General features: G+C 44.9%; 1 protein-coding gene across 1 annotated transcript; it reads left to right on the top strand.

Annotated features, from left to right (window-relative positions):
• Positions 1–1,925: 1,925 nt before the first annotated feature.
• Positions 1,926–24,161, top strand: ppp1r14bb (protein phosphatase 1, regulatory (inhibitor) subunit 14Bb). Its single transcript, XM_030337820.1, has 4 exons — positions 1,926–2,548; positions 20,751–20,834; positions 20,968–21,000; positions 21,117–24,161. Exons 1-4 carry the CDS (start codon positions 2,348–2,350, stop codon positions 21,183–21,185), a joined length of 387 nt encoding a protein of 128 aa, XP_030193680.1. The 5' UTR covers positions 1,926–2,347; the 3' UTR covers positions 21,186–24,161.
• The last annotated feature ends 327 nt before the right edge of the window (positions 24,162–24,488 follow it).

The following is a 24,488-nucleotide window of genomic DNA, read 5'->3' on the forward strand; positions in this document are numbered from 1 at the left end:
TTCGAACTGAATGCGCCACCATGGGAATGCACGGAATGCACCGACTCCACTCCGCTGTCATTTTACGACGCCATGTTTCTACAGTGGCTGACAGTCGACATATCAAACGTCTAGATACCAAATTGCGTTTTTCACTTGTTTGCAATCTGCGGATTTACCACTAGATGGCAGGTATGCATGCTGTGAGGGTGTCTTCGTGCGCGCCTATCGTATGTTTTAGAGTAGGCGATTTTGGATGTGGGGATTTTTTCGGTCGCAATTGGTTTGCACATTTTTAAAAGTGGTGGGGACAAAATTTGTATTTTAAATAGTGGTGGGGACATGTTCCCCGTAATCGACGCCTATGCCAGCTTCTTTTCAATCCAAACGTTATCTAAGAGAGAACGGTACCAATACAAAATAAAGAATATGTTGGCGTTTTTTGCATTTGTAAATAGTTAATTTGTAGCCTACACTTAGATGTATACTCATTCTTGCATGCGAGGGTCTTGAATCGTAAAAAAAAACATTCTCCGACGAACCAAGAAAGCCGGCTCCTTGACGAAGGAGGATTATACCCCCTCGGTTTTACACAGGCAAGACAGTGAAATTGCGGGGCGTGCCAAGCAGCGACCGTACCGGCTTGGCAGTGTAAAAATGCCTTATGATTCACCTCCTTTACGTTTGCTCTCCTCCTTTCAGTCCCTGCAGCGACTCAAGACATTTATGTAGCTCTTTATCACAGTCTCAAAGGGCCTCACAGGCCCCACATTATAGTAATAACTCTAACCCTCAGCCCTTCAATGACTTGTATGGAAACGCTCCCCAGTCCCCCAGAGGGAAGACACCACGAGGAGCCCAGAGGGGGGATCCTCTCTCTGGAAGGAGTGTAGGACGTGTGGGCAGACATATAATGGTAGCTAGAGGAATATTTTAACGTTTACCTTAGTGTGTGTGTGTGTGTGTGTGTGTGTGTGTGTGTGTGTGTGTGTGTGTGTGTGTGTGTGTGTGTGTGTGTGTGTGTGTGTGTGTGTGTTCATTCTACTGTAAGTTTCAGACAAGCTTTCTGAATAATTCAGTTTTAGGTCTTGTTGCCATGGTTAAAGGTTGGTCGGACGGACATGCGTATCAGACATGTCCACACACACGCACACACACACACACACACACACAAACACACACGCACACACACACACACACACACACATACATTCTCTCTAAAACAGTCTAACCAACTAGAAAAGCTAGCTACTCTTGAACACAAAAATAAGTGTGAATGTTTTCAGTTTCAACATGCTCTTGTCTAACTGTAGTTTGACAAGTTGTAGTTTGTAATTGGGCTTGATTTGCGCTGCCTGTGTGTTCTTCAGTAACGGCTTCTCATGTCCTCTAGGTTAAGGGATGTCCTCAGCTATTTCTCGAATGAATAAATGTTCATCCCTCTTCTGTTTAGCAGGCCAGAGACAGAAAGACAAGTCTGTTTAGAAACAGCTCAGTCTAGTGTGTGTGTGTGTGTGTGTGTGTGAGTGTGTGTGTGTGTGTGTGTGTGTGTGTGTGTGTGTGTGTGTGTGTGTGTGTGTGTGTGTGTGTGTGTGTGTGTGTGTGTGTGTGTGTGTGTGTGTGTGTGTGTGTGTGTGTGTGTGTGCGTGCGTCGGCAGCAGCTGAGCATTCATAGGGAGGGAGGGAGGACCCAATGCCATGGGGAGAAAGGAAAGGGGGAGAGAAAAGGGAAATCCTAAATTGTATGGGGGCGAGAATAGGTAACAAGTGAGCAAGAAGAGAAGGAGTGGAAAAGGTTGTGAAGCGCAGAGAAAACCAACATTTGTGTTTGTGTGTGTGTGTGTGTGTGTGTGTGTGTGTGTGTGTGTGTGTGTGTGTGTGTGTGTGTGTGTGTGCGCGCGTGCGTGCGCGTGACCACGTAACGTCGAATTCGCAAGGCTCGCGCACGTATCTCCCGGCACGAGGAGGACAGTGTTGCCAGATTGGGCCAGATTTCCCGCACAATCTGGCAACCCTTGAGGAGGAAAGAGCCGAAGAAAGGAGCCATCCGCGCGTGTGATTTGTCTTTGTAGAGCCGACTCGGTGAACGTCTCGCGTCGGGAACTTTGTTGGCTTTTCTGCATGAAGTCGAGTCAGCATTCCTTCAACTCGAATACACTAAGATTGCAAATTAAATCCGTTTTTGTTCGTCCTTTTTGTTTTTGAAAAGGGGACGAATGCCATGTCCATTTGGTTTTGGATTTAAACCAAAGGTCTAACTGGGACCACAAAAGACCGTCCACACACAACAGGTCTACAACTCGCTCCTCTTTGTATTTTCAGCCGTTAACAGGGATTTCTTTGTTTTTTTTTATATACTTGACCTATCATGGCTGCTGTGACAAGCCCAGAGACGAGCCCGCAACCCCGGGTATATTTCCAGACGCCGACCGGCACCACGGAAGAACCGGAGACACCGGTCCGTAAGCAGGGACGCGTCACGGTCAAATACGACCGAAAGGAGCTCCGGAAGAGACTGAACCTGGAGGAATGGATTATCGATCAGCTCACGGACCTCTACGACTGTGAGGTAAGATTCTGAGAATAACCGGGCCTCACCAAAAAAATTAATAACCGATCGATTGCATGGATCCACCGTCTCGCTAAGTAAAAGGGGCTGCCGATTATAATCGATCCGTTTATTAGCGGCCGTTTACATTGATAGTCCTTTTCAGCATTCAGTGTGAATTAATAGCGTCTGAAAAAAAAAAAAAACGTTGTTGCTTTTTGGCCTAGTGAGGTTTGATCTCGTTCATGGGCCACATGCAAGGAACACTCCAGCCAGAAAGCACAAAAATGGGAATTAAAATATTGTGTTGGGGTTCACCTGCAGATTTGCAGCACAATGTGCTCATACATATGATTTCTTCCTTCAGCAGAACTTAATTTCCTTCTTCCAAGTGGTATAGTTATATCCAATGCTATATATATATATATATCCCTTAAAGCTGTAATTATAGGGTAAAGACGCTTTGACCGTACACTGCTCCAAACTAGCGATGTTGAACGCCCTGTTCACACCGCTAGCCTCAAACTATCCGCGGGGACGCGGCAACGAGGGGTGGGCGGCAGTTGCAGCGGCGGCGTCAGGCGGCGGTAAGCCCGCTAGCTCGAGTCGGCTACTTATCTGGCGGTGACCCATATTCTATTCCTAGCGCCGAGCGAAGACACAGCTACTAAAGGGTTGTATAGTAGTGGAGCTCTCGGTAGGCTAGGGTGGGGGTAAAAGGGACAGAGTCCAACTCAACTAGAGAGGACGGGAATTGGAATGAGTGACGCAGACAAATGTCGGTTGGGAAGACGATGCACGTGCTTGGTAATGGCAGGACTGTGTGCACATCCACACCTGGTGAAGATTATACCCAGCTCTTCCACATTCTGCCTCATTTAACGACTCAAACCCACCAGCAATTAAATCGGTTCAGGCAGGGATTCGCTGTCTGAATTTATCTGACTAGCCGATACATTCCTTAAGGGCCTCTGATGCAACATCGACTATAAATGTCTGAAAAGTTGGATCATTGATATCAACAGATTTGCATTCCCCATTGGTCCGATCTGGGATTTTTGCTGGAACAGAACATGCATATGAAGCAATAAGAGGCTATCCGAAAATAGTCGAGAATAGAGTTTCCCATTCAAACCCTAACCCAGAAAGGGATTCATTGTCTTGTTTCGTTATAACTGAAATGTTTCATAATTAAAGGCCTTAGCAATAGGCCTACTGCAGTGCTAGCTCAATTAAGACCTCCACTCCCACCTTCATATAAAAGTGTTTATTCTCTCGTTTTTAGCGCAAGGTCGGGGCATCTCACCCACTCTGGGGTTTGAATGCCACATGTAAATGGGCCGTCTATACCGATGTAGGCTCGAGAACAATGAGCTCACAGGGCCACCCTGCTGGGATTCAAATGCCATCGGAGGTAATTTGAATAAAGTAGGACATTTTCTTTTGTTTTCACACGGGTGAAATGTGATTTTTTTTTTTCTTTAAGAGACCGTTCCCAATACAGGCTGATGTTTTTGTTTCGGTGAAATGTATTCTCTCGCAACTGAAACTGGGTAGCAAAGATGAATAATGAATGGATCCTTCAGAAGGGGAATCCTGTGAACTGCCACTGCCCACAGAGTACCCCGTGGTGTCAAAGTTTAAGGAAGGAAAAGTCATTTGGCCAAACGCACTCGTACACGATGCAGTCATTCATTCTTCATTCACTCATTGTTTAACCTGTTCACACATTCACCTATTCATCCACTTTTTAAATGTGGTTATTCATTCGTTATTATCAGTTATTAATTTAGGCTTTGCTTGTTTGCATATAGACTATGCGTTATTGCATCAAATGCCTATTTTTGTTGTTGTTTTGTTTAATTCGTCCCGAAAGTCTCCAAAAGATGGAGGTCTAGACCGCAGACAGATGGCGGCCATTTCTCACAATGGGATCACCTGGCTACTCATGTCGCTCTTGAGAAGGAATGATGTAATTATTTATACCCTAAACCGACAGGAGTTTTGTCCCTCACTTCCCTTAATCAGTAATTGTCTTGTCAAACACACATGGACATGACTAATACACACACACACACACACACACTCACACTCACACTCACACACACACACACACACACACACACTCACTCACTCACTCACTCACTCACTCACTCACTCACTCACTCACTCACTCACTCACTCACTCACTCACTCACTCACTCACTCACTCACTCACTCTATACTCTATTATTATTTAAACCCCAATTCTGCCGCTTCGGATGACAGAGATTACTGCAGGCTTGTTCTCGTTGAGCCATTTCTGCCGTATTAAGTCTGTGTTAGCAGGGAACCTCTTTGTTTTCAGACAACACAATGCTTGGGATTCTCTCTAATGTGTTCTCTGCTGTTTCCCGTTCTCTCGCTCTGTGTGTCTCTCTTTCTGTCTCTCTCTGCCTCTCATCATCTCTGTCTGTCTGTCTCCACTTCTCTGTTTCTCTGTGTCTCTCTCCCTTATTTTGTGTGTTTGATGTGCCTCCGGCAACAATCCATATCTCTGCTCTTTATTTTCTTTGTTCAGCCGTGCACTGTAACAATGTGCATGCACATCTTCTGTCTACCTCTACACCACACAATGGGCCTTCGTATGATATTTTAAGGTAAACCTAGAATCGTTCAAGTTGAGAGAGAGAGAGACTTCGTAGACAACTGGTGAAATGTGTGTGCTTTAGTGTAAAGTGATATGGGCCTTGCTGGTTCCCAGCGTAAGATGAAGGAGATGGTGGTGTTTCCTAATTGAGACATTTCTAGATGTTGTTGTTGTGTCACAGAGTAATTACAATTATAACTAATCTTATTGAATATGTGAATTGTGCATATATTTGTCTACAGTCCGTCCACAGTCGGTCAGTTGGTCATTATTCTAACTTGGTTGTGTCTCTGTTCCATTGTGCATGTTCAATATGATACTTACACTGATATAGTCACTGATTCTTCTTCTTTTGGAATCAGGCAATACATCGTCCTCCCTGTTTCATGATTTTGTTAATATTAGGCTAGATGTTTTGGAGGAAGAAATTCAGACCCCTCTACCGTTGTCTTGTAAATCAACACTCTTCTGCCCATCATCTCCATGGCAACAGGCTGGTTTAATGTTTATAAGTTGACACAGTATTTCACTGCTTTCACTTTCTTTTGATATTATAACAGCCTTTTTTATAGAAACACTCTTTATTCAACCTTTTAGAAAAAAAAAAAATAACAGCTCGAGTCCTGCGTTATTATGCAGGAGATTCCCCCACCTCACCGACACTGAACGTGAATCCATGATTAAAGAATGAATTTAATTAAACATTTGGGGGTACAACAGCAAAATCTGTTGCCATGCTTCCTGCCATGGTTGTGACACACACACACACACACACACACACACACACACACACACACACACACACACACACACACACACACAGTCGATGGAGGGAGGGGACTAGGGTTTGGGCTGTGCGTCAGGGAAGAGGTGTGATTGGCCAGCTGTAGAAGGACAAAATAGCAGAAACGTATGTGTGTGTTTGTGAATCAGGATGTAACGTATTGGGCTAACACAAGGTCTATAGGTAGAGTTTTTGTTATTGACTATCATCATTTAAGACCTATATGATGTTTCCTTAAGTTTCTCGAACGTACTCGACTATTCCGAACAATGCTAGGGACCCTTAGATGAGTAGTAAATGTTGTCATTGTGTCCGATAGTGTTCTGGGTAAGAATGGTTGGGCTCTGTAATCTGTATATGTGCCATATCCATTATGCACTGCACACCCAACGTTGATAAAAAAAAAAAAAAATGAAACAAAGAAAATTATTTTGTCTTTTACAAGTCTTATCGACAAATCAATTAGGGCAGTTCTTAGGCCCTGATCAATATTCCACAAGATCATTCGCCTGTCAAAAACGATGTTGTAGTAACGCCAACTGGATCCGATTGTTGTGAACTCCTGGTACATATAGTGAGGTACCCTCTTCTATAACTCACCTTTAAAAATCTGTAATGATACTCCATCTTATGAATTAATGAATCGATGACCAATGAATCCTGCTATTGATTCATGGATGGCTCACTACGGTGTTATAGACATTTGCTTTATGAGCAGCTAGCAGTCTTGACTCGGGGGGGAGTGGGGGTTAAAGTTAGTGTGCGGTGGTTGTCGGGAGATAAGTGAAGTGCTCTCCTTCTGACCCAAGTGTATTTATTGTGCCTGCACAAGGGCCGACACGTTGTCTTAAAACTCAAACACACAATGGAGGGAAGTAGTGATCAAGGGCCGAATAAAGTGTGTGTGTGTGTGTGTGTGTGTGTGTGTGTGTGTGTGTGTGTGTGTGTGTGTGTGTGTGTGTGTGTGTGTGTGTGTGTGTGTGTGTGTGAGAGGGTATTAGGGAACCTTCGGATCATGGGTTGTTTTGGCCATTTTTGTAAACCTCAGACCCCAAAGACAACATTCCAGTGTGTGTGCGTGTTTGTGTATGCGTGCACACACACAGGAAGCCAAAGCCGCCCTCCTACAAAGATCGTTTGTTGCACAGCAGGGATGAAAGACTGGCGTTGTCTGGAACCCACCCTTACACACATACAGATACACACACACAAACACATGGTCACAGAGAAGCATCCTGGCTGAGTATGGGGTGAGTCAGCAATACATTACATACACTACTGACCTACTGACACAGAGAGAGAGAAAGGGAGAGAGACATAGACTTTGACTGGATATCCAAGCTCAGATTCTAAGTTGTGTCCGTCACTCCATCATTCTGTTTCAGTCATTCTAGAATGGGTTGTCTGAGGGTTCTGATCGCAACTGACGCGCGACCATGCACATGTTAAATCTGGATCATTCTTCAGAGTATCGTGAAGTCTTATGGAGGATAATATTAAGCAAGATGCTCCATATTGGCATCCATTTTGGATTCCACCCCAAGCTAGCTTGCTAGTTCAAGCTAACAGTTGGACGACTTAATTCAGTTGCATTTCGTTGGGCTTTCCCACTAATCTAAAAGTGCTGTTGGAAGGGAACAACCTATGAAATTGTGGAAATCTTTGGCAGCGAAACAGAAGTAGTACCATGTTGAGTATTTCAAAATGGGGAATAAGCCCGAACTTGAAGGACCTGCAGAGACGACACCTTGCTAACATGGTGTGGGTGGTTTGATTCCCAAAGGTGTTCAAACCTGTTTTCTCTGGATCAACAGGGTGCTTTTAATCCATTAAACTGACTGAACGGGGTCCTGTGAATCCGTAGACCATATAATCGGATGTAGCCGTGTCTATTAGCTGAATATAACAATGTGTGTGCTCCCTATGGTGGGCGTGTATCAACAGTGTTTGGGTGAGGGAGAGCGAGAGAGGGATGACTTGGGAGTGGGGCGAGCGAAACAGGAAGTGAATAAGCTGGCGAAAAGAAAGAAAGAGGGCGAGAAAGAGGAGTGAGGGCGACGTGAGTCAACACGTGGAATGTTATGCTCGATCTGTCACAGGAAGTGTGTGTTTATAAAATAAATGGACACACAGCAGGCAGACACACCACTTTCTAACAAGTCCGCTTTTTGCACGCATACTATTTCACACCTATTCCCCAAACAATGTGTTGCTCTATTTATGGTAAGGTGTCTTGTGTGTGTGTGTGTGTGTTTTTAAATACATCTAAAAATGTATTTTTTTTCCCACTTAAATCGACCTAAAGATTTGATTCTTCGTCTTTGACGTCATCAGTTAATTTTTTTTACTGTAGTCTGATTTTTTTTATTGTAGATTCTTTTTCAAAAACGAGACGACATTTTTTAAAGCTGATTTACTGGAAAGGAATATTGGCTTTGATATCAAATCCCAAGTCAAGCATGATACAACCGTTTTGCTGTTTGAACACAGTTCAAAGACGACACTATATTCTGTTTGGTGAACGATAGGGAAGGTATTAACGGGACATGAGTAATAAAGATATAGGGTACACACGACAGTATGGTAAGGTGTGTTCTTGTGTTTGTTGGCAGTTCATGAACTTCTTAAAATCCCCATTCAAATATTACAGCCGTTCATGTAGTTCTATTGCAGTGCCGATATATACAGTATATCAGCCTGCCGATATTATCAGCCGATATTTGTGTTTCTTACGTGTATTAGGGCTTTGACTTTTGGCCAAAAATCATATTCGAAGTTCGTTTGTTTATTAATATTAGTATTCGAATATATTCGAATATTTATTAATAATATTTTGACCATTAAATGCCTTCAGTAATACCTGGGCTGAATCCGAATACTTAGTACATACTATTTATGTTCAGTGTCTACTACTTGACCGTACTACACTTGACAGTGTAGTACGGTCTACAGCTATGCGTAGAACGCCTCTGAACGCTTCCGAACACCGCCGAAACTCCACCGGATGTTTGGAGATGACGTGTCTCCCCTCAGATGCCGGCAAAATTACCTTGATAAGTTACCTGTTTTCCATCTTGTCATCGTTGCTATTAAATTAAAAATGTCTCTTTTTACTTAATTACTTACTTTACTTTTTTACTCTTTTTAATGTCTCTTTTTTTCGCCGCTTTCTATGACGTCTTTCTAAGCCGCTGTTGGTAGTGTCGGGTCAGCCATCTCTTCTTCGTTCGTTACCAGACTCGTAGTTTGGTAACGTAGTGACCTACCGTTGTATACTGTGGCGGTAGTACGCATTCGGAAACGTTTTCCGTGCTACACAATGCACACTGAGCATTCGGACGCGCTATATTTGTGGCGTACTACAAAATGCATACTATAAGTATGAGTATTCGGATTCAGCCCTGGATTGGGCTTTGCGAGGTTTGTTTACAGGCGTTGCTATGGTTACCGGTCTTGCGTGTTCCAACTGTTTATTATGTTTCTAATAAATCGCTGTCTAATCAATACTTCATTCACTGCCTCTTCCGTGGTCATTACAATATTATGAATAGACTGCATGGGTTCTCCGACGTCTCTCCCTCTTGGCCTGCCCATAACAGGTTCGAATATTAAGGGCTGCCTAATATTCGTTCGAATTATTTATATATTTTTTGATATTCGAATTATATTCGAATCACGAAGTTCGAAGTCAAAGCCCTAACGTGTATCGGCATCGGCCGATTCATTTATTTTTTCCCCGCAGATTTTTCTTTGCATTTCTTCTAGAAATGCAGTATCAGCTCCAAATAACGGCTCAGGAAAATCAGTAACAGCATATTGGTCATCGGCTAAGGCTGAAAAATCCATATTGGTCGTTCCCTATTGACGATACAACCCCAGTGGCGGCAAAAAAATTAACATGACGACGTGTGATTAAACATTAGGGATCGTATTAAAAAATCACAATGGGTTATAAAAGTAGAAGTTAGACAAGAGGGGTTTTGTGTGTGTGTCTGTGTGTGTGTGGTTGTCTCTCTGATTCTCTGCGGCCCGGCACCCTGTCATGTGTCACTCTGAAGGCATTGGTCACCGGCGAATCAAATTACCCAATCAGACAGCTTCAACTGACAGGCTACCATGGGTCATGCCCTGATTATAACCAGAGTAACTGACGAGGCCATCTCCCGCAGTCTGTGATGCCCGGGCATTCTCAATACACATAAAGCGTATGCTAACCAACTGCCAATTTACAAATTACAGCAGAAGCTAACAATTGTCATTTTTGATTTATCGCTAATAATTTGATATGGTAAAACATTAATTATGCAGTTCCTCCTCATTCATTTATAACAAATTTTATAAGATGTTATAAACAATATTTTTATCACTTGTTATTGAAGTATTGAATTTCCCATTGGGTATGAGTAAAGGACAGGTCCCTACTCCAGACGAAATGCCTGTTTTCGGACCGGATGTTTCCTGATAAGCCCTCGATTGGCTCTTCAGTCTGCCCGTCTGCTTGACTCCCTCCCTCCATTGGATACGGTCGTGATAGGGGGTGGAGCTGAAGGGTGGTCTTCCCATCCATAAGTGCGACTGTCAGACCCCAAGCATGTGGTATCAGCTGCTGGCCCCTTGTGTTCACCCCCCCCCCACACACACACCCTTTGTGAGACTACAGTAGTTAATCTGTGCATGGGGGGGGACAACCATCTCTCTCATCTCTTAAGGTCGGTTCTCCTCTTCCCCGCTGGTGTTGGGGGAGTCAGTTCCCCCGACCCAGCCGGCGTTTAGAACCAAGGCCGACTCTGGGGGAATGAGGCCCACGGTGGTCGTAGCAGAGGCCAGCTCCCCCGCCGGGAGTACATGGGAGTATGTTAAACCAGGGGCGGTGTCTGCCAGAGCTAGGGACTTAGGTGTGTGTGTGTGTGTGTGTGTGTGTGTGTGTGTGTGTGTGTGTGTGTGTGTGTGTGTGTGTGTGTGTGTGTGTGTGTGTGTGTGTGTGTGTGTGTGTGTGTGTGTGTGTGCGCGTGTCCAAACAGAACGTTTCTGGGTTTCATCCCCCACTGTCTATAATCAAACCTGTTGGCTTCCTCGAGCAAGATGACCCCACGACCCCTACCTGCTCCTTATTGACCCGATCCAAACTCACAGTATGTCGTTTTGGATAAATGTCGGACATGTTTAGTCACGGATAAATCCCTACACTCGTCTTGACATGTTTTATTGGAGGTGAGCGCCAGAAAAAGAGGGAGGGTGAGAGAGCTCAGAAAGAACCCCCTCTCCACCATATTGGAGTGAGACTCTCCTTTACCACGTCACCTGTGACTGGCCGGCCAACTGTGTGAGATTGGCAACAGAGCCGGCAGTTACTTAGCAACGGTCACGTGCGCGGAATAGCCGACCGTGGAAAAAGTCAGTTGGCTCCAACTCATCTCATTAGAGTAAAGTTGATTGTTATTATCACGCTGGGGCTTTTAAAACGAAAAGCCTTTTTTGTACATCGAACGAGACCGCTGTCAAACCTATGCTGGCTCGGGACGTGTTCCATCTCCGTGGCGACGCTTGTCAGATTTATTCATCATCATTAATGCAAACCACCGGACCGATTGGTCTTCTGCCACTTGGGGTTCCAAGCAGACGAGTCGCTACACATTTGCTGCTCATCCGGGGCTACAATCTGAATCTTTCACGTGTGTTTTGTTGTACGCAATAGTGCTTCAGTTAATCACACACACCAGCAAGCCACATGGTTCTTGAAGAAGAAAAATCTGGACAATTTTAAATGATGTCTCAAACAATGGTTCAGATATAGAATCGCAGAAACGGCAAAAACGTTTATTTTACTTTGAAGGCCTAGTTTCGCACAAAAAAGCATAAAATACATGAAGCCTGATTTAATGTTACACCGACGGCGGCCATCAGACAAGATGTTTGCACTGACGTTGACTCCCAGTATAGCCCTCATCTGTCCTGCACAAACCAACACACACACACACACACACACACACACACACACACACACACACACACACACACACACACACACACACACACACACACACACACACACGAACGACTGTGTCTCCGTCAGACTTATTATGTTAATGTCCTCCACTGTGTTAATATCACTTACAGTAATCCCCCACACACACACACCATCACTCTCGCCTTGCCTTTCACCCAAGCCCACGAAGAGCTTGTGGAGGGATTGCCATGGAAACGGCAATTAGCCTTCCCCACCTGAGTGAGCAGGAAGGAACGCACTGCCATGTTTCGATGGAGGTGCGTATGCAAAATCAGCATTGTAAGAGGGAAAGAAAGAGGGCAAATGCATCAGCAGCTTATAATCAAATAAGCTGCTGATGCATTTGCCCTCTTTCTTTCCCTCTTCTGCTTCGTCTTTCTCTTTCTTTCTTTCCCTCTTCTAGTCTTTCTCTTTCTATGCATCACAAAATATAACACAAAAAAAAAGCCTATACGCCTTGATAAACGTTACAATGGTTAGACCAACAGCAATCATTCCTGTGGACCATTGCCAATCCTTTAGATAACCAGTCTTTATATAAGTACGTAAGTACGGTAGTTGTTCCTTGTATACTAAGTTTATAAGTGGCCCGATGTTTGTCAGAGTGGTTGAGCCTTCATCACTGCCAACCTGGCCCTGGTAAACCATCCAATAGGGCTTGTACATCCTGACGTGAGAACGCAATGACCACCTCCATTTCAGTATAGAAGTATATGAATGTTAATGGGACTACCTGATGGTGGTTTGGACATGGTTTCGTAAGTAATCATAAAATGATCATCAATCATTATTGGGTGACATTGTTCTGATGCGAGACTTGGCAAAACAACATTTTGGTTAGCCTAGGATACGTTCTATTAATGTTTATTTATTATTCTACATTATAACAACTCTCTTGAGTTTTCAGCAAAAAAAATCCCATGATGCACTCTGATGTAGAAACCCTAGGAGTTGACTGATGGGCCAGGAACGTTTGAGTGTGTAAAACGGCCAAATGTGACAACATGCTAATCCATTGTAATCCTACTTAATGTCTTCCTTGTCATCCTGATCTGCTCCTAATCTCCTCATTCACGCCTTAGTGTTGTGGTAATCACTCAATGTTTGCATGCATGTGCAGACAAATCTCTGAGGACTTTTAGAGTATCTCTCACTTTGTCTGACCATGTATATCTCTCTCTTTCTCTCTCTCTGTCTCTGTCTTTCACTCACTTCAGTTCACATTCATCATGGTTCATGGCGATGTGTGAGACTGTGAACAATTGGGAAATATCACCAGTGTGTTTGAGAGTGACCTAGCATAACCTCTAGTGTATATAGGAGATGGAGTAAGAGGAGATGGTGGTGTGAGGGCCGGGGGGGGGACACTCCTAGAAGTGGAGGCTTGTTGCTAGCCCACCAACCCTCTGGGAGATGGCTCGCCTACTAGCGAACCATTGGTGACCAGGTGTGTCGCGCCAGATGAGACTCTGCCAAAGACACCAATTTGCCTCTAGGGAGGAGCCATTGAACCCAAAGCGATTTAAACATATTGTCCATGATGTGTATGTTGTGAACGTTATTGTCTACACTACTGCAGAATACAGTTTTTCATTTTGTCCTCCCAGAAATCAGTTTGGGTGCGTATATATTTGTGCTGTGCTGCTACAAAACCACTCCTCAACCAAGCTATGTTCATGCTATAAATACTCAGCGCTCTCTCGATTCGGTTTTAGTGGAAACATTTAAACACTAACCGCACTTAACATTGTGCTCCAGTATTGATTGTACGCCGTTCGTTCTCGGTCTGGATAACAGCGTCTGCTAAGAATAACTAAACGCTGGTATCAGAGCCCCCGTTTAACTGGAGTTCATGTCCGCGACGCTACTGCTATAAGGTTGTGATAACATGACTGGTATCCATGGAGACAAAAGCAGGCTCCAGACCATAATAATACACAAGCAAGGCCAGGAACAGAGGACTCCATCATCATCCTCCTCCTCATCATCTTACTGGCTTTCTTTCCTTTATTTTTCCGACCAAGGAGCCCTGAACATGCAACCTGGAAAACCCTGGAATTAAACACTTTTCCAGTTGTGGAGTACATCGGAAAAATTGTTAGAAAATGAAAAAAATGGCCCTTGCTCTGGAAAACCCAAGGAAGATATTGAGTAGTGTTTTTGGACCCATTCAGATCGGTTGCACATCTAGGCGTTTATCAGCACACTGACGGCTTCGTGAGCGTAATCCAAAATTCCAACTCGCTTTTACTTTTCGATGCACATTCCTATCACATGCTCCTGCACCATATATAAACACAGTCAGTGTACACTCTATCCCTCCCCTCTCTCTCTCAGCCGTGGGAACTTGCGAAGGGGAATACTCTGAGTGGGAGGCGGCCTGTAGAATGTTCCGGTCATATGAATACGGCGAGAGAATGCTGCCTTCATGGCCTTGTAAAATACGGCACCGCTGCCCTCGCTGTTACGTAGCGCAAACAACGCAGGACACGGCCCGCCTGATTAAACACTGTGTGTGTGTGTGTGTGTGTGTGTGTGTGTGTGTGTGTGTGTGTGTGTGTGTGTGTGTGTGTGTGTGTGTGTGTGTGTGTGTGAGAGACACGAGGCCTAGCGTCAGAGTTTGAGCAGATGCATAGATGGAGTGTAGCGGGTTTAAACAGGATTGTTTTATCTTATTCCAGGAAGGAAATGCTTCTATCTGATTAGATGGGCTAGAGAGAGACGCAGAGACACACACGCTCACACAGCCACACACACTCGCTGGATTAAATGTGTGCTGTATTGATTGCTATCGACGTAACGTCGTGTGGTTTGTGCTCGTTGTTGACTTTTTCATTAGGCTGCTCAGTACACACGCGCGCGCGTGTACGCACGCACGCACACAAATTTGCGTGTACGACTATCTCCCAGGGTCAGGTGACCAAACAGGAAGTGGCCTGCTGCTATTCTGGAATGTTAACTCATCCAGACCTCTCTAGGCAACACTCATCTAAGCTCCCATCTCCCTCCCCCTCCCCCTCCCACCGCTCTTACCTAACCCTCCCCCGCTTCCTCACAGAGGTAACCACAGAAGAAGAAGAAGGCCTGTGCGTGTGTGTGTGCGTGTTAAAAGATTCCCAGCCACCACGAGTCTAGTTCTATAGGGGTTAGATCCCCTTGTTTCTTTCTACTAGGGTCATTTAACGGACACACTCATCCAGAGGGAGCTGCGTCGTGGATACAGGTAGGCGGTCGCAGGTGGGGTCCAGGGGTCGTCCTGCTCCATGCCCACAGGTTAGGCCGCGCACGTTAGGGGGATCGAACGCAGAGCCTTTGGGCGCGGAGTCAAACACTGGACTGTGGTTCTTCTGCTCTCTCCATGTCTTGAGCGTAACGTGAGAGCGTTGGACCGTGAGCTGTAAAGTGAACCGCAGATCGACTGGAGGAAGGATTCTTCCGTCTCTCGTGGGCGCATCAGACCTGTGTGTGTCTGTGTCTGTGTGTGTGTGTGTGTGTCTGTGTGTCTGTGTGTGTGCAGTCGTGTGTGTGGGCCTCAACCCGGGGAGACGTGCTGCCACCCTTGGGGAGCCTTTCTGAGAGCGATGTTCAGGGGCTGTGGAGTGACTGACTGTAGAACCACAACAAAGGAACAAAGCACTTCTCCAGACCTAGGATAGACGACATGGTACACACACACACACACACACACACACACACACACACACGAGTCAGGCAGGTGGGGGGGATATGGGGGAGTGTGTGGGGTCTTTGTTCCACACCACAGCGATTACTTTTCCTTCCTTTTCCTCTTCCACGCACACACACTAACTCACTCTCATTTGAAAGCGTTAGTAATATTTGAACGGCCATCCACTGGATTAATTCCTTATTTATTTCCATCAAGAATGAAAAACATTGGCGCAGCCTTGGTATTTCAAGTGACACGTTCCCCCCAAATACACACACGCATACCGACAACCACACAGCACCACATCAACAACGGTGAACAACGAATCAGGAAATTAAAAGGATCATCTAAGTTGGTTTCTTTGGGTTTTCCTTCCGTCCTACTCCTCTGTCAGGCATGAGTACCACCTGCCCTCACTTTAGCATTTACAACGGCCAGTTACCACGACAACCCCGTTACGAGTGATCTGGAAGGTCCTCGGATAGAAGCATGCTTGCAGTGACACTAAGTCTTATTGTTGAATAAAAAGTGTAGTTTCAGACTACAGAGGAGACACAAAGACTGCTTTGTCGTTGTGTGCGTGTGTGTGTGTGTGTGTGTGTGTGTGTGTGTGTGTGTGTGTGTGTGTGTGTGTGTGTGTGTGTGTGTGTGTGTGTGAGTGTGTGTGTGTGTGTGTGAGTGTGTGTGCGTGTGTGTGTGTGTGGTTTCCAGTGTACTTCCCATTTCTGCAGAACATCGATTCAGTCATTTCTGTTGTCATGGCGAGCGAGAGAGAGTGTGTGTGTGTGTGTGTGGTTTCCAGTGTACTTCATATTTCTGCAGAACATCGCTTCAATCGTTTCTGATGTCATGGCGAGAGAGGGTGTGCATGTGTGTGTGTGTGTGGGTGGGTGTGTTGTTGTGTGCGCAATATATACATGTGTGTTGTTGATGAAAGTCAGCAGTCTGCTTAGATCTTGTCCAGCTTTAATGTTACTGGCCTGCCTCAGTCAACCATAACACACACTCGCACAGACACACAAAGCAATAATTCCCCTCTTCCACTGGCAGATGCGCTTCGGACCCAGCACACCTCAGCCCAGTAGTGAGGGTGCGGTATAGAACAGCTCAGTTACGGCTCGCGTCTCCACCGCCAACAGTACTCTTGGGGTAGGGCGGGGTTCAAGCCGTATGGTGATAACCGCGGCAGCTACGTAATCATTGCGATCTCATAGCAGCCCGACACAGTGTAGCCTGCTAATAAATCTAAGGAAAAAGAAGAATGTGCATGAACAAAGAGCAACAATGTAGGATGTCCAAAAAGGACGGCTAACTTTTCCGCAACATTTTCTTCAATAAACGAAGCTTTTTCCATTGTCCAGAAATACCTTGCGGGTACTGCGTTTGTTTGTTATTACCCCCCTGTCACACGGAAGTACGATTCTGTCGACCAATCAACGGACGGCTTGTGTAGCTCGAACTTGCCGGCACCCTTTCAGGCGCCTCAGCACCCCAACGGATGAGTACTGCGGGACGAATAACGCTCAATACGGCTCAGTCCGGATCACAGTCACTTTTGGCGGTGGAAACGGGACCCGTGCCGCACCTTTGCAGACTGAACCGACCCGCCCCCTCCGGGGGAAATGCGCCAGGAGGATGTAAAGACACAACTTGTCTCTAGTGTTTCCACACCCTGCCACTCGATCTGTGACCCAGAAGACTGGTTGAAGGCTCGGTGTCTGTACATCGTGGGGGTCCCTCTGTCTGTCTGTGATAAGTGTGTCATTGTCTGTCCTTAAAGTCCACCCATGTGCTTTAACACAGCTATATATACACACAGCTTAATGCCAGTGTGTGTGTGTGTTCCCCTTTTCTGATTTATTTCCACCCGAAAGGGGAGGGGTGGTGGGGGTGGTGTGTCTGTCAGTTACTGCTCCATTCTGCTGACAGTAAGTCTGTCTCTCACCTTTACTGTAAATCCTTTACTCACACACACACACACACACACACACACACACACACACACACACACACACACACACACACACACACACACACACACACACACACACACACACACACACATACATCCTGCACATTAAATCCTAATACTTTTAAACTGAGCTCACCCCAAAGCTCCCCAGAACCCAACGAACACGCACATCACCACGGTAACGACCACCATCACCAGCAAGCAGCTCTCTCTATTAATGCAATTCTGTCCTGCTGAAGAGTTTCTCAGCAGTAATGAGATTACTAAATTATTTTAGGTTAAACTTTACAATAAGGGTACATTCATTTAACATTAATTCACAAACAGTTATTACGCATTAAGTAACCATTAATTAACAATTAACTAATGTTCTATTAATCAATTACCATTGGTGTTCATGTTTACCAATGATAATGTTAACTAAGGTATTCATTCATACATTATTTTGTAGATGATATTATTAAAGTTTAGTCTTGAGCACTGTCCTGAAAGGGACTACACAGCATCCGGGACTGAGAAGTTTCACTGTAAACCGTTATTACGGATATAAACTGATTGATTGCCTCTCATAACAGCACCAAGCCTCATATGCTCTTTTCCTTAGTAGCAGCAAAGACGGGTTAACATGTGTGTTCGCTAGTGTGTCTCTAGTGTAGCTAGTGGGACGGATCACTGTGGGAGACTTCTTAAAACCAGAGGGTTTACAAACTGCACTCTGAGAGGCTGCAGTCTGGGTCACACCAGGTGTTAGACCAGATTAATAACACGCACAGTGGAATACACACAAGCACAGTTAACACACACACACACATATTGTGCAAGTTGAATCAAGCGAACATCGACAGAAAGACTTTGGCTCGTTTGAAAAGATGTGTATGCGTGAGTGTGTGTGTGTCTGTGTGTGTGTGTGTGTGTGTGTGTGTGTGTGTGTGTGTGTGTGTGTGTGAGTTGAAGTGGGGGGGGGGGGTACTTGGGCAGGTGCAGAGACAGCTGGTCTGGGCTTCTCTAACTAAGGGGAGGATGAGAGAAAACCAGAGAGGGAGGAAGAGAGACTGAGAGTAAGGGGGAGGGAGAGAGAGTAATACTGGGGCACAGTTCAGCTGTTCAATACAAACTGAAGAGTTTGTGTGTGTTCGGTGTGTGTGTGTGTGGGGGGGGGGGGGGGGGGGGGGGGTAGCCTGGGAATGTGAATGAGTTGCAGGCATGTTTTTCGTTTAATTGAGGAGGAGGAGAAGGAGGCGTAGCAGGAAGTGATAATGAAGGTTAAAGGTCTAACACAAACACACAAACACACACACACAAACACACACACACACACACACACACACACACACACACACACACACACTCACTCACAAAATGGCACCACCACAGGAGCTGTTCAAATTGCCATAATGATTTTCCACACAAACATGTGGATCCAATATGTAGGGTACTAGTAGTTGGATCATGGGAGGGGGGGGGGGGGGAAGGAGAGAGAGACAGGAAGAGGGAAAGAAGGACGGGAGCTTATTTTCCATTGAAGAGACAAGAGCACACGAGACTAGAGAGAGAAACTCTATCGGTTTCTTCCAGTGTCTATTTGGCCCAATCCCATGTCTACCCCTTACCCCTTCCCCTTACCCCTCCCCCTTGTTTTGAAGGGGGAAGGGGTAAGGGGTAGAAATGGGATTGGGCCTTAGTCTCCCTTTAATTTGATTCACCCCACCGTACAACCCACGAGGGACGCTCCAACGACCAGCGGTGGATTCGGTCATGGGACCTCAAAGCAAGGGACGGCGAGCATGAGCAAAAGGGGTGAACGCTAAACGCTACAAAAGGTCTGCAGACAAAACATGGCTTGAGGAGCTTGAGGAGGGATTTGCGCGCCACACCTTTTTTAAAAAGGAAGGTTGGCAGTTGGCTAAATGGCAATAACGGCATGATCATCAACTAAACAACGAGTCAGCTGGAGGCCGTTGTTGCAGTTTATCCTTTGTGATAGTCAGCATTAAGAGATATAGCTTCATGTTAATATCAGTGCTGTGGTTAGGAGCGATGTATGGCGTGAAGCTCGATAAAGTCATGGCTGACTTGTCACTGATGTCCATATAACTTCCCTATTATCTAGATGTGGATTTTATTTTTCCATCAACTCTCTTTTCTTCAGAGTTTAAAGTCGATTTGTGTGTTAGCTAGCGTGTCTCTAGTGTGGCTATTGGTACAGATCACTGTGGGACACTTCTTTAAACCAGAGGAGAGGTTTACACAGACACACTAACACCAGTGGTTAGACCAGGTTAATAACACACACATGCACAGTTGAATGCACACAAACACATATACAGTTAGCACAAACACACACCCACAAACATACACACACACGCACACACACACACACACACACACACACACACACACACACACACACACACACACACACTTCGGTTTATCTGTCAAGAGATATAGGGACCTCCTCCTCCGTCTCCTTTCACCCACACCACTTCCCTCTACGGCTGTATTTAGTGTTTAACACATTTAATACGACTCAGCAAGGTATTATTTGATGAGGAAAGCTTGTGCGTGCTAAATCGATCCATCGATGTGTACAAACTAACCATGTTGGAGGGAAAGCGTATAATTACACGAAGCCATGCTGTTCCTTTGTCCTGATCCTGTTTAGTAAAGGGGTATCCGCTACCCCCTAGTGGTCAGATTGGGGAGTTGCACCCGCAGAACAGCCCCTGCATCTTGAACCTGACGTATGGATCCATTTTATTGGTAGTCGACAGATAAATATAAACCTGTCAACCATACCGACTTCATCTGGCAGCAACAAGAGTAAATGACTGCTTGTATTTACATATATAGGCTGCCATAGAGGAGTACTGTGTGATTTCAGATTATAGTTTGAGGAATTTCTATATTAGATGAGGCATGTGTGTGGTCTTTTGTTTTGCTGACGCTCTCAGACACAGTCAACCATCAATTAAATGCTCCCATAACTCCCTGCTTTCCAATACACACACACACACACACACACGTATTATTTATTAATAGTAAATGTGGTTGCATGTTTGAAAGCACGATTCAACAAAGAAGCTGAGACTGACCTTCTTGTGTGTGTGTGTGTGTGTGTGTGTGTGTGTGTGTGCGTGCGTGCGTGTGTGTGTGTGTTATTGAAGGAGGAGGCCATCCCTGAGCTGGAGATTGACGTGGACGAGCTTCTGGACATGCCCAGTGACCTCGAACGGGCTGCCAGGGTCAAGGTAAGACATGCACGTACGCACGTACGCACACATACACACACACACACACACACACAGCTGCCCTTTAATTTAATGCTAAACAATTCATAATAGCGTCAGACTCCCATCCCATAATATTCTTCTTGTGTTGCAGGAGTTGGTGGTTGAATGTTTCAAGCCCACGGAGGTACGTTCCCTGGATTTCTTTGCTCTGCATCCCTTCAGAAGGTTTAGTAACGTGAGGCTGTTTTTGTTTATGTTTAGACCAACAAAATAAATGTTGTCCCTTGTGTCTTGCCGTAGATCTTCGTGTCCGAGCTACTGGATAAGATCCGAGGGATGCAGAAACTCTCCACGCCTCAGAAGAAATGATAGAACCTCCAACATCCTGTCCTCATACTCCTCCTCCTCCTACCCCTCCTCCTCCTCCTCTTCCTCATCCCCCCACCATCTCCTCTTAAGTTCCCTTTGTTTACTCTGTCTTCCTACCTCGCCTCACTTCTCCATTTTCCTCAGTCCTCCTCCTGCCCTCCCCGTTTTTCCTTCCCAACCCTACATTGTTTCTCCTCCCTCCCTCCCTCCCTCCCTCCCTCCCTCCCTCCCTCCCTCCCCCCTCCCCCCCTCTCCTAGGAGAACCCCAGGCCAAGCTGAACCCGAGTCGTCGGTTGCTTTTCACGTTCAGCGTTCTCACCCCGAACCACATGGTTGTCGGGGAAAGATAAAAAGCTGTTTGTCCTGACTAGACAAAAGCCGCCTTCTTCATGTTGGCGACAAACGTGTATATTCCTCCTGCTGGTGTTAGTTTACAACACCGGGCTGGAGATTTAGCAGGAAAATTAAACACGATGGCGCCATCTTCTCGTTACCGGAGAATAGATTAATTAATAAGAACAAGAGGAAAGGAGTCGGACGAAAGGGGGGCGGGGTACTCTGTCAAAGCAGCCAATCAGCTTCAAACAGGGTTTATTTCTGAACTATTACGTTTTTATTTTTTTTATTTTTTTATTGTCTTTCTTTTGTGAAAGGTTTAAATTTGATGTAAATAATTCAATTTCCACGGCCATGGTTTAACTTAAGACTATTTTCGTGGGGTTTTGTTTTATTTTTACTATTCATTGTTTCGGAAACAATGTTTTTGTTTTTTAGTGGCCAATGGGGTGCCTGGAGTTTGTAATACGTTGAATTATTCACTCTTATCCTTATCCATATTCTATCTTCGCCACTATCAGTTTGAAACTTTTTGAGGAAACAGGTTGATTGTTTTGAAAAACCTAATTCTTGAAGGGAAACGTTTTACGTACTTCGAATCCACTGAAGTCAGAAGCATTTCTCATTCGTATCCCGAACGAATGCAAATTCACCGATAATTAAAAATTACCATCTGACACATCTACCACTATAACACTTTTACTTTTGTTACTATGCGCTCACAAGCATAGCTAAGACCCCGGAAGGGCCTTATATTTGTTCTGTTCAAAGTCCTCATAAAGATAGTGTGTGTGTAGGATCCTTCATAGTGTAAGGTAACCTTTTCAGTACGATAGTTCGCTCATTCCTGTCTTCTGCTGTTTTCCGTACGACAAATCAGTTTTAGTAAAGGACCAGGTCCTCACTTTTCACACACATTTTCCACATCAACACATGGGGACCTAAATCGCAAAATGCCTTCTTTCTTGCTGTCTCGTTTCTCACCGTCTTTCTGTCTGTTGATCTCTCTCTCTAGTTTCTAGTTTCTTTCAGACGCATCAGCTTACCTTATCTCTTTTGCTCTCCACACGTTTGGTGGCCAGAAATTGGAGTTGAACTCAAACGACCTCAACTGGCCTCACTGGGTCAGCATTCTTAAACTGAAGTGTTTGGTTCAGAGCAATGTCGGTAACACACACACGCACGCATATATACACATACATACACGCGCACACACACACACACCAGTAAGGGGTTTAGAGGTGATGAGCGGACCAGCTGGGAGTGGAGAGACATTGTATGGGAGGACAGGCCCTTGTGGAAGATTAAAGCTCCAATGCCTCAATGCATTGAATCACTTCCTACGGGCACCGCACATACAGACAGGGAGCACTCGCGCACAAAAACAAACGCCCCCTCTGGGTCGACGGCAGCGGAAACACATTTGAAAACCACAGCTGCATCTCGCAAACACACAGGCACCCCGTCCTCTCGCTCTCTCTCATTCCTCCTCATGCATGCTCGCCCTTGTACACGTACATGTGTGTGCACAGGCACGCGCACATACACACGCAGGCAGATGGAGGAAGGAGATCCTTGGACGACTCACAAGGTCTCAGTGTTTTCCTTCCTCGGGTGCCAATCATCTCCAAGAATAAGCCATCTGTTCCTGGTTCTGAGCCAATCGGAATCGAGGACATGGCCCATCTGCCAATGGGATGAGTGCAGGTGGATTGGTAGCAACCAATCGGCAGCGGCCGCGGCGTCAGCTGACTAGACAGCGAAACACTGCTCCCCTCTTCTCCTCTGCTGTTTTCATCCCCCTGTTCTGTCCTTCCCTCTACTCTCCTCTCCTTTTTTAAAACAGATGTTGCCTTAGGTATTATTTATGTTATACAAACCAAATAAATGGAAGACATTTTCTTTCTTTCTTTTTTTTTTAAATGTGTGTTATATTGGAACCTCTGTTACCGTACAGAGTTGTGGCAAAGTGTAAAAAAAAGGAAAAAATAAGGAAACAAAAAAATACCTAGACTCTTCTGCAGATCTTTTTCAATCATTGGAAATTGAAAGATTCCAGTTTGGGTTTTTTTATGTTCTAGAAGTGGGTGTTTAATACGTAGGCCTTGATGCAGTGGTTTGTTTAGAAGACCATTTGATTACCGGTCTGTTTTTAATTGTGCTCATGACACTTCTTAACGCCAGGCCTTGGGTTTAATATGTAGTCAAGAATAAATCCACTCAGATACATACTGGTGCGATTGCTTTTGCCTGCCCATACTGTCAATCCCCTAATCAGGATGGACTGCATCGTTTGGGGAAATGCTGTGATGGGTCAAATTTGTAGCAGGCATATTCAATCATGAACTAAATCTGAGTGAATTTCGTTCCTTTTTCTAAATCCCAGTTTGGATTATATCTTCCTAGACTGTTACTAAAAAAAGTCTTTTTTTTCACTGTTCGAGGGAAAATGTCCTAAATATAGATACGGTTTATAACCCGTCATTGGGGTGAAGAGCTAATACCATACAGATTAGAGAGGATTTGATATTGATTTCATCAAGCCACCCAACAAATGTAGCAATATCAACAAAAGGTCTTGTTTTTGCCCAGTTTTGTTACACTTTTATGCAACTTTAATAAAAATACATCAAATGAAAAGTTGGTTTTGTTTTTGTGTCATTGGTTATTCATACACTATATGCCTTCATAGAGATACAAATTATAGATAGCCACCTTGTGGCCAGTTGTAATAGTACACTCAAACAGTAATTACCCGTCCGACATAAAAACGTTTACTTAGAACGATTTTAAAAATAAAAACGTTTACTTAGAACGATTTTAAAAAATAAAATAGTTTGCTAAAAACTATTTTATATATTTATCAATTGCCTTTATATAATAGTGGATAGCTGTCAAACTATCAGCGACTAAACAAAGATGTAGGCCTATGGGATGAACAGTCCTAATTTGCTTTACCGCTTCTGG

Source organism: Gadus morhua, chromosome 17 (assembly GCF_902167405.1).
Source record: "Gadus morhua chromosome 17, gadMor3.0, whole genome shotgun sequence".
NCBI lineage: Eukaryota > Metazoa > Chordata > Actinopteri > Gadiformes > Gadidae > Gadus > Gadus morhua.

Coding starts and splice junctions, on each gene's coding strand:
- ppp1r14bb (XM_030337820.1), top strand. CDS start 2,348: ATGGCTGCTGTGACAAGCCCAGAGACGAGCCCGCAACCCCGGGTATAT. Junction 2,549..20,750: donor CGGACCTCTACGACTGTGAG/GTAAGATTCTGA, acceptor GTGTTATTGAAG/GAGGAGGCCATCCCTGAGCT. Junction 21,001..21,116: donor AATGTTTCAAGCCCACGGAG/GTACGTTCCCTG, acceptor GTCTTGCCGTAG/ATCTTCGTGTCCGAGCTACT.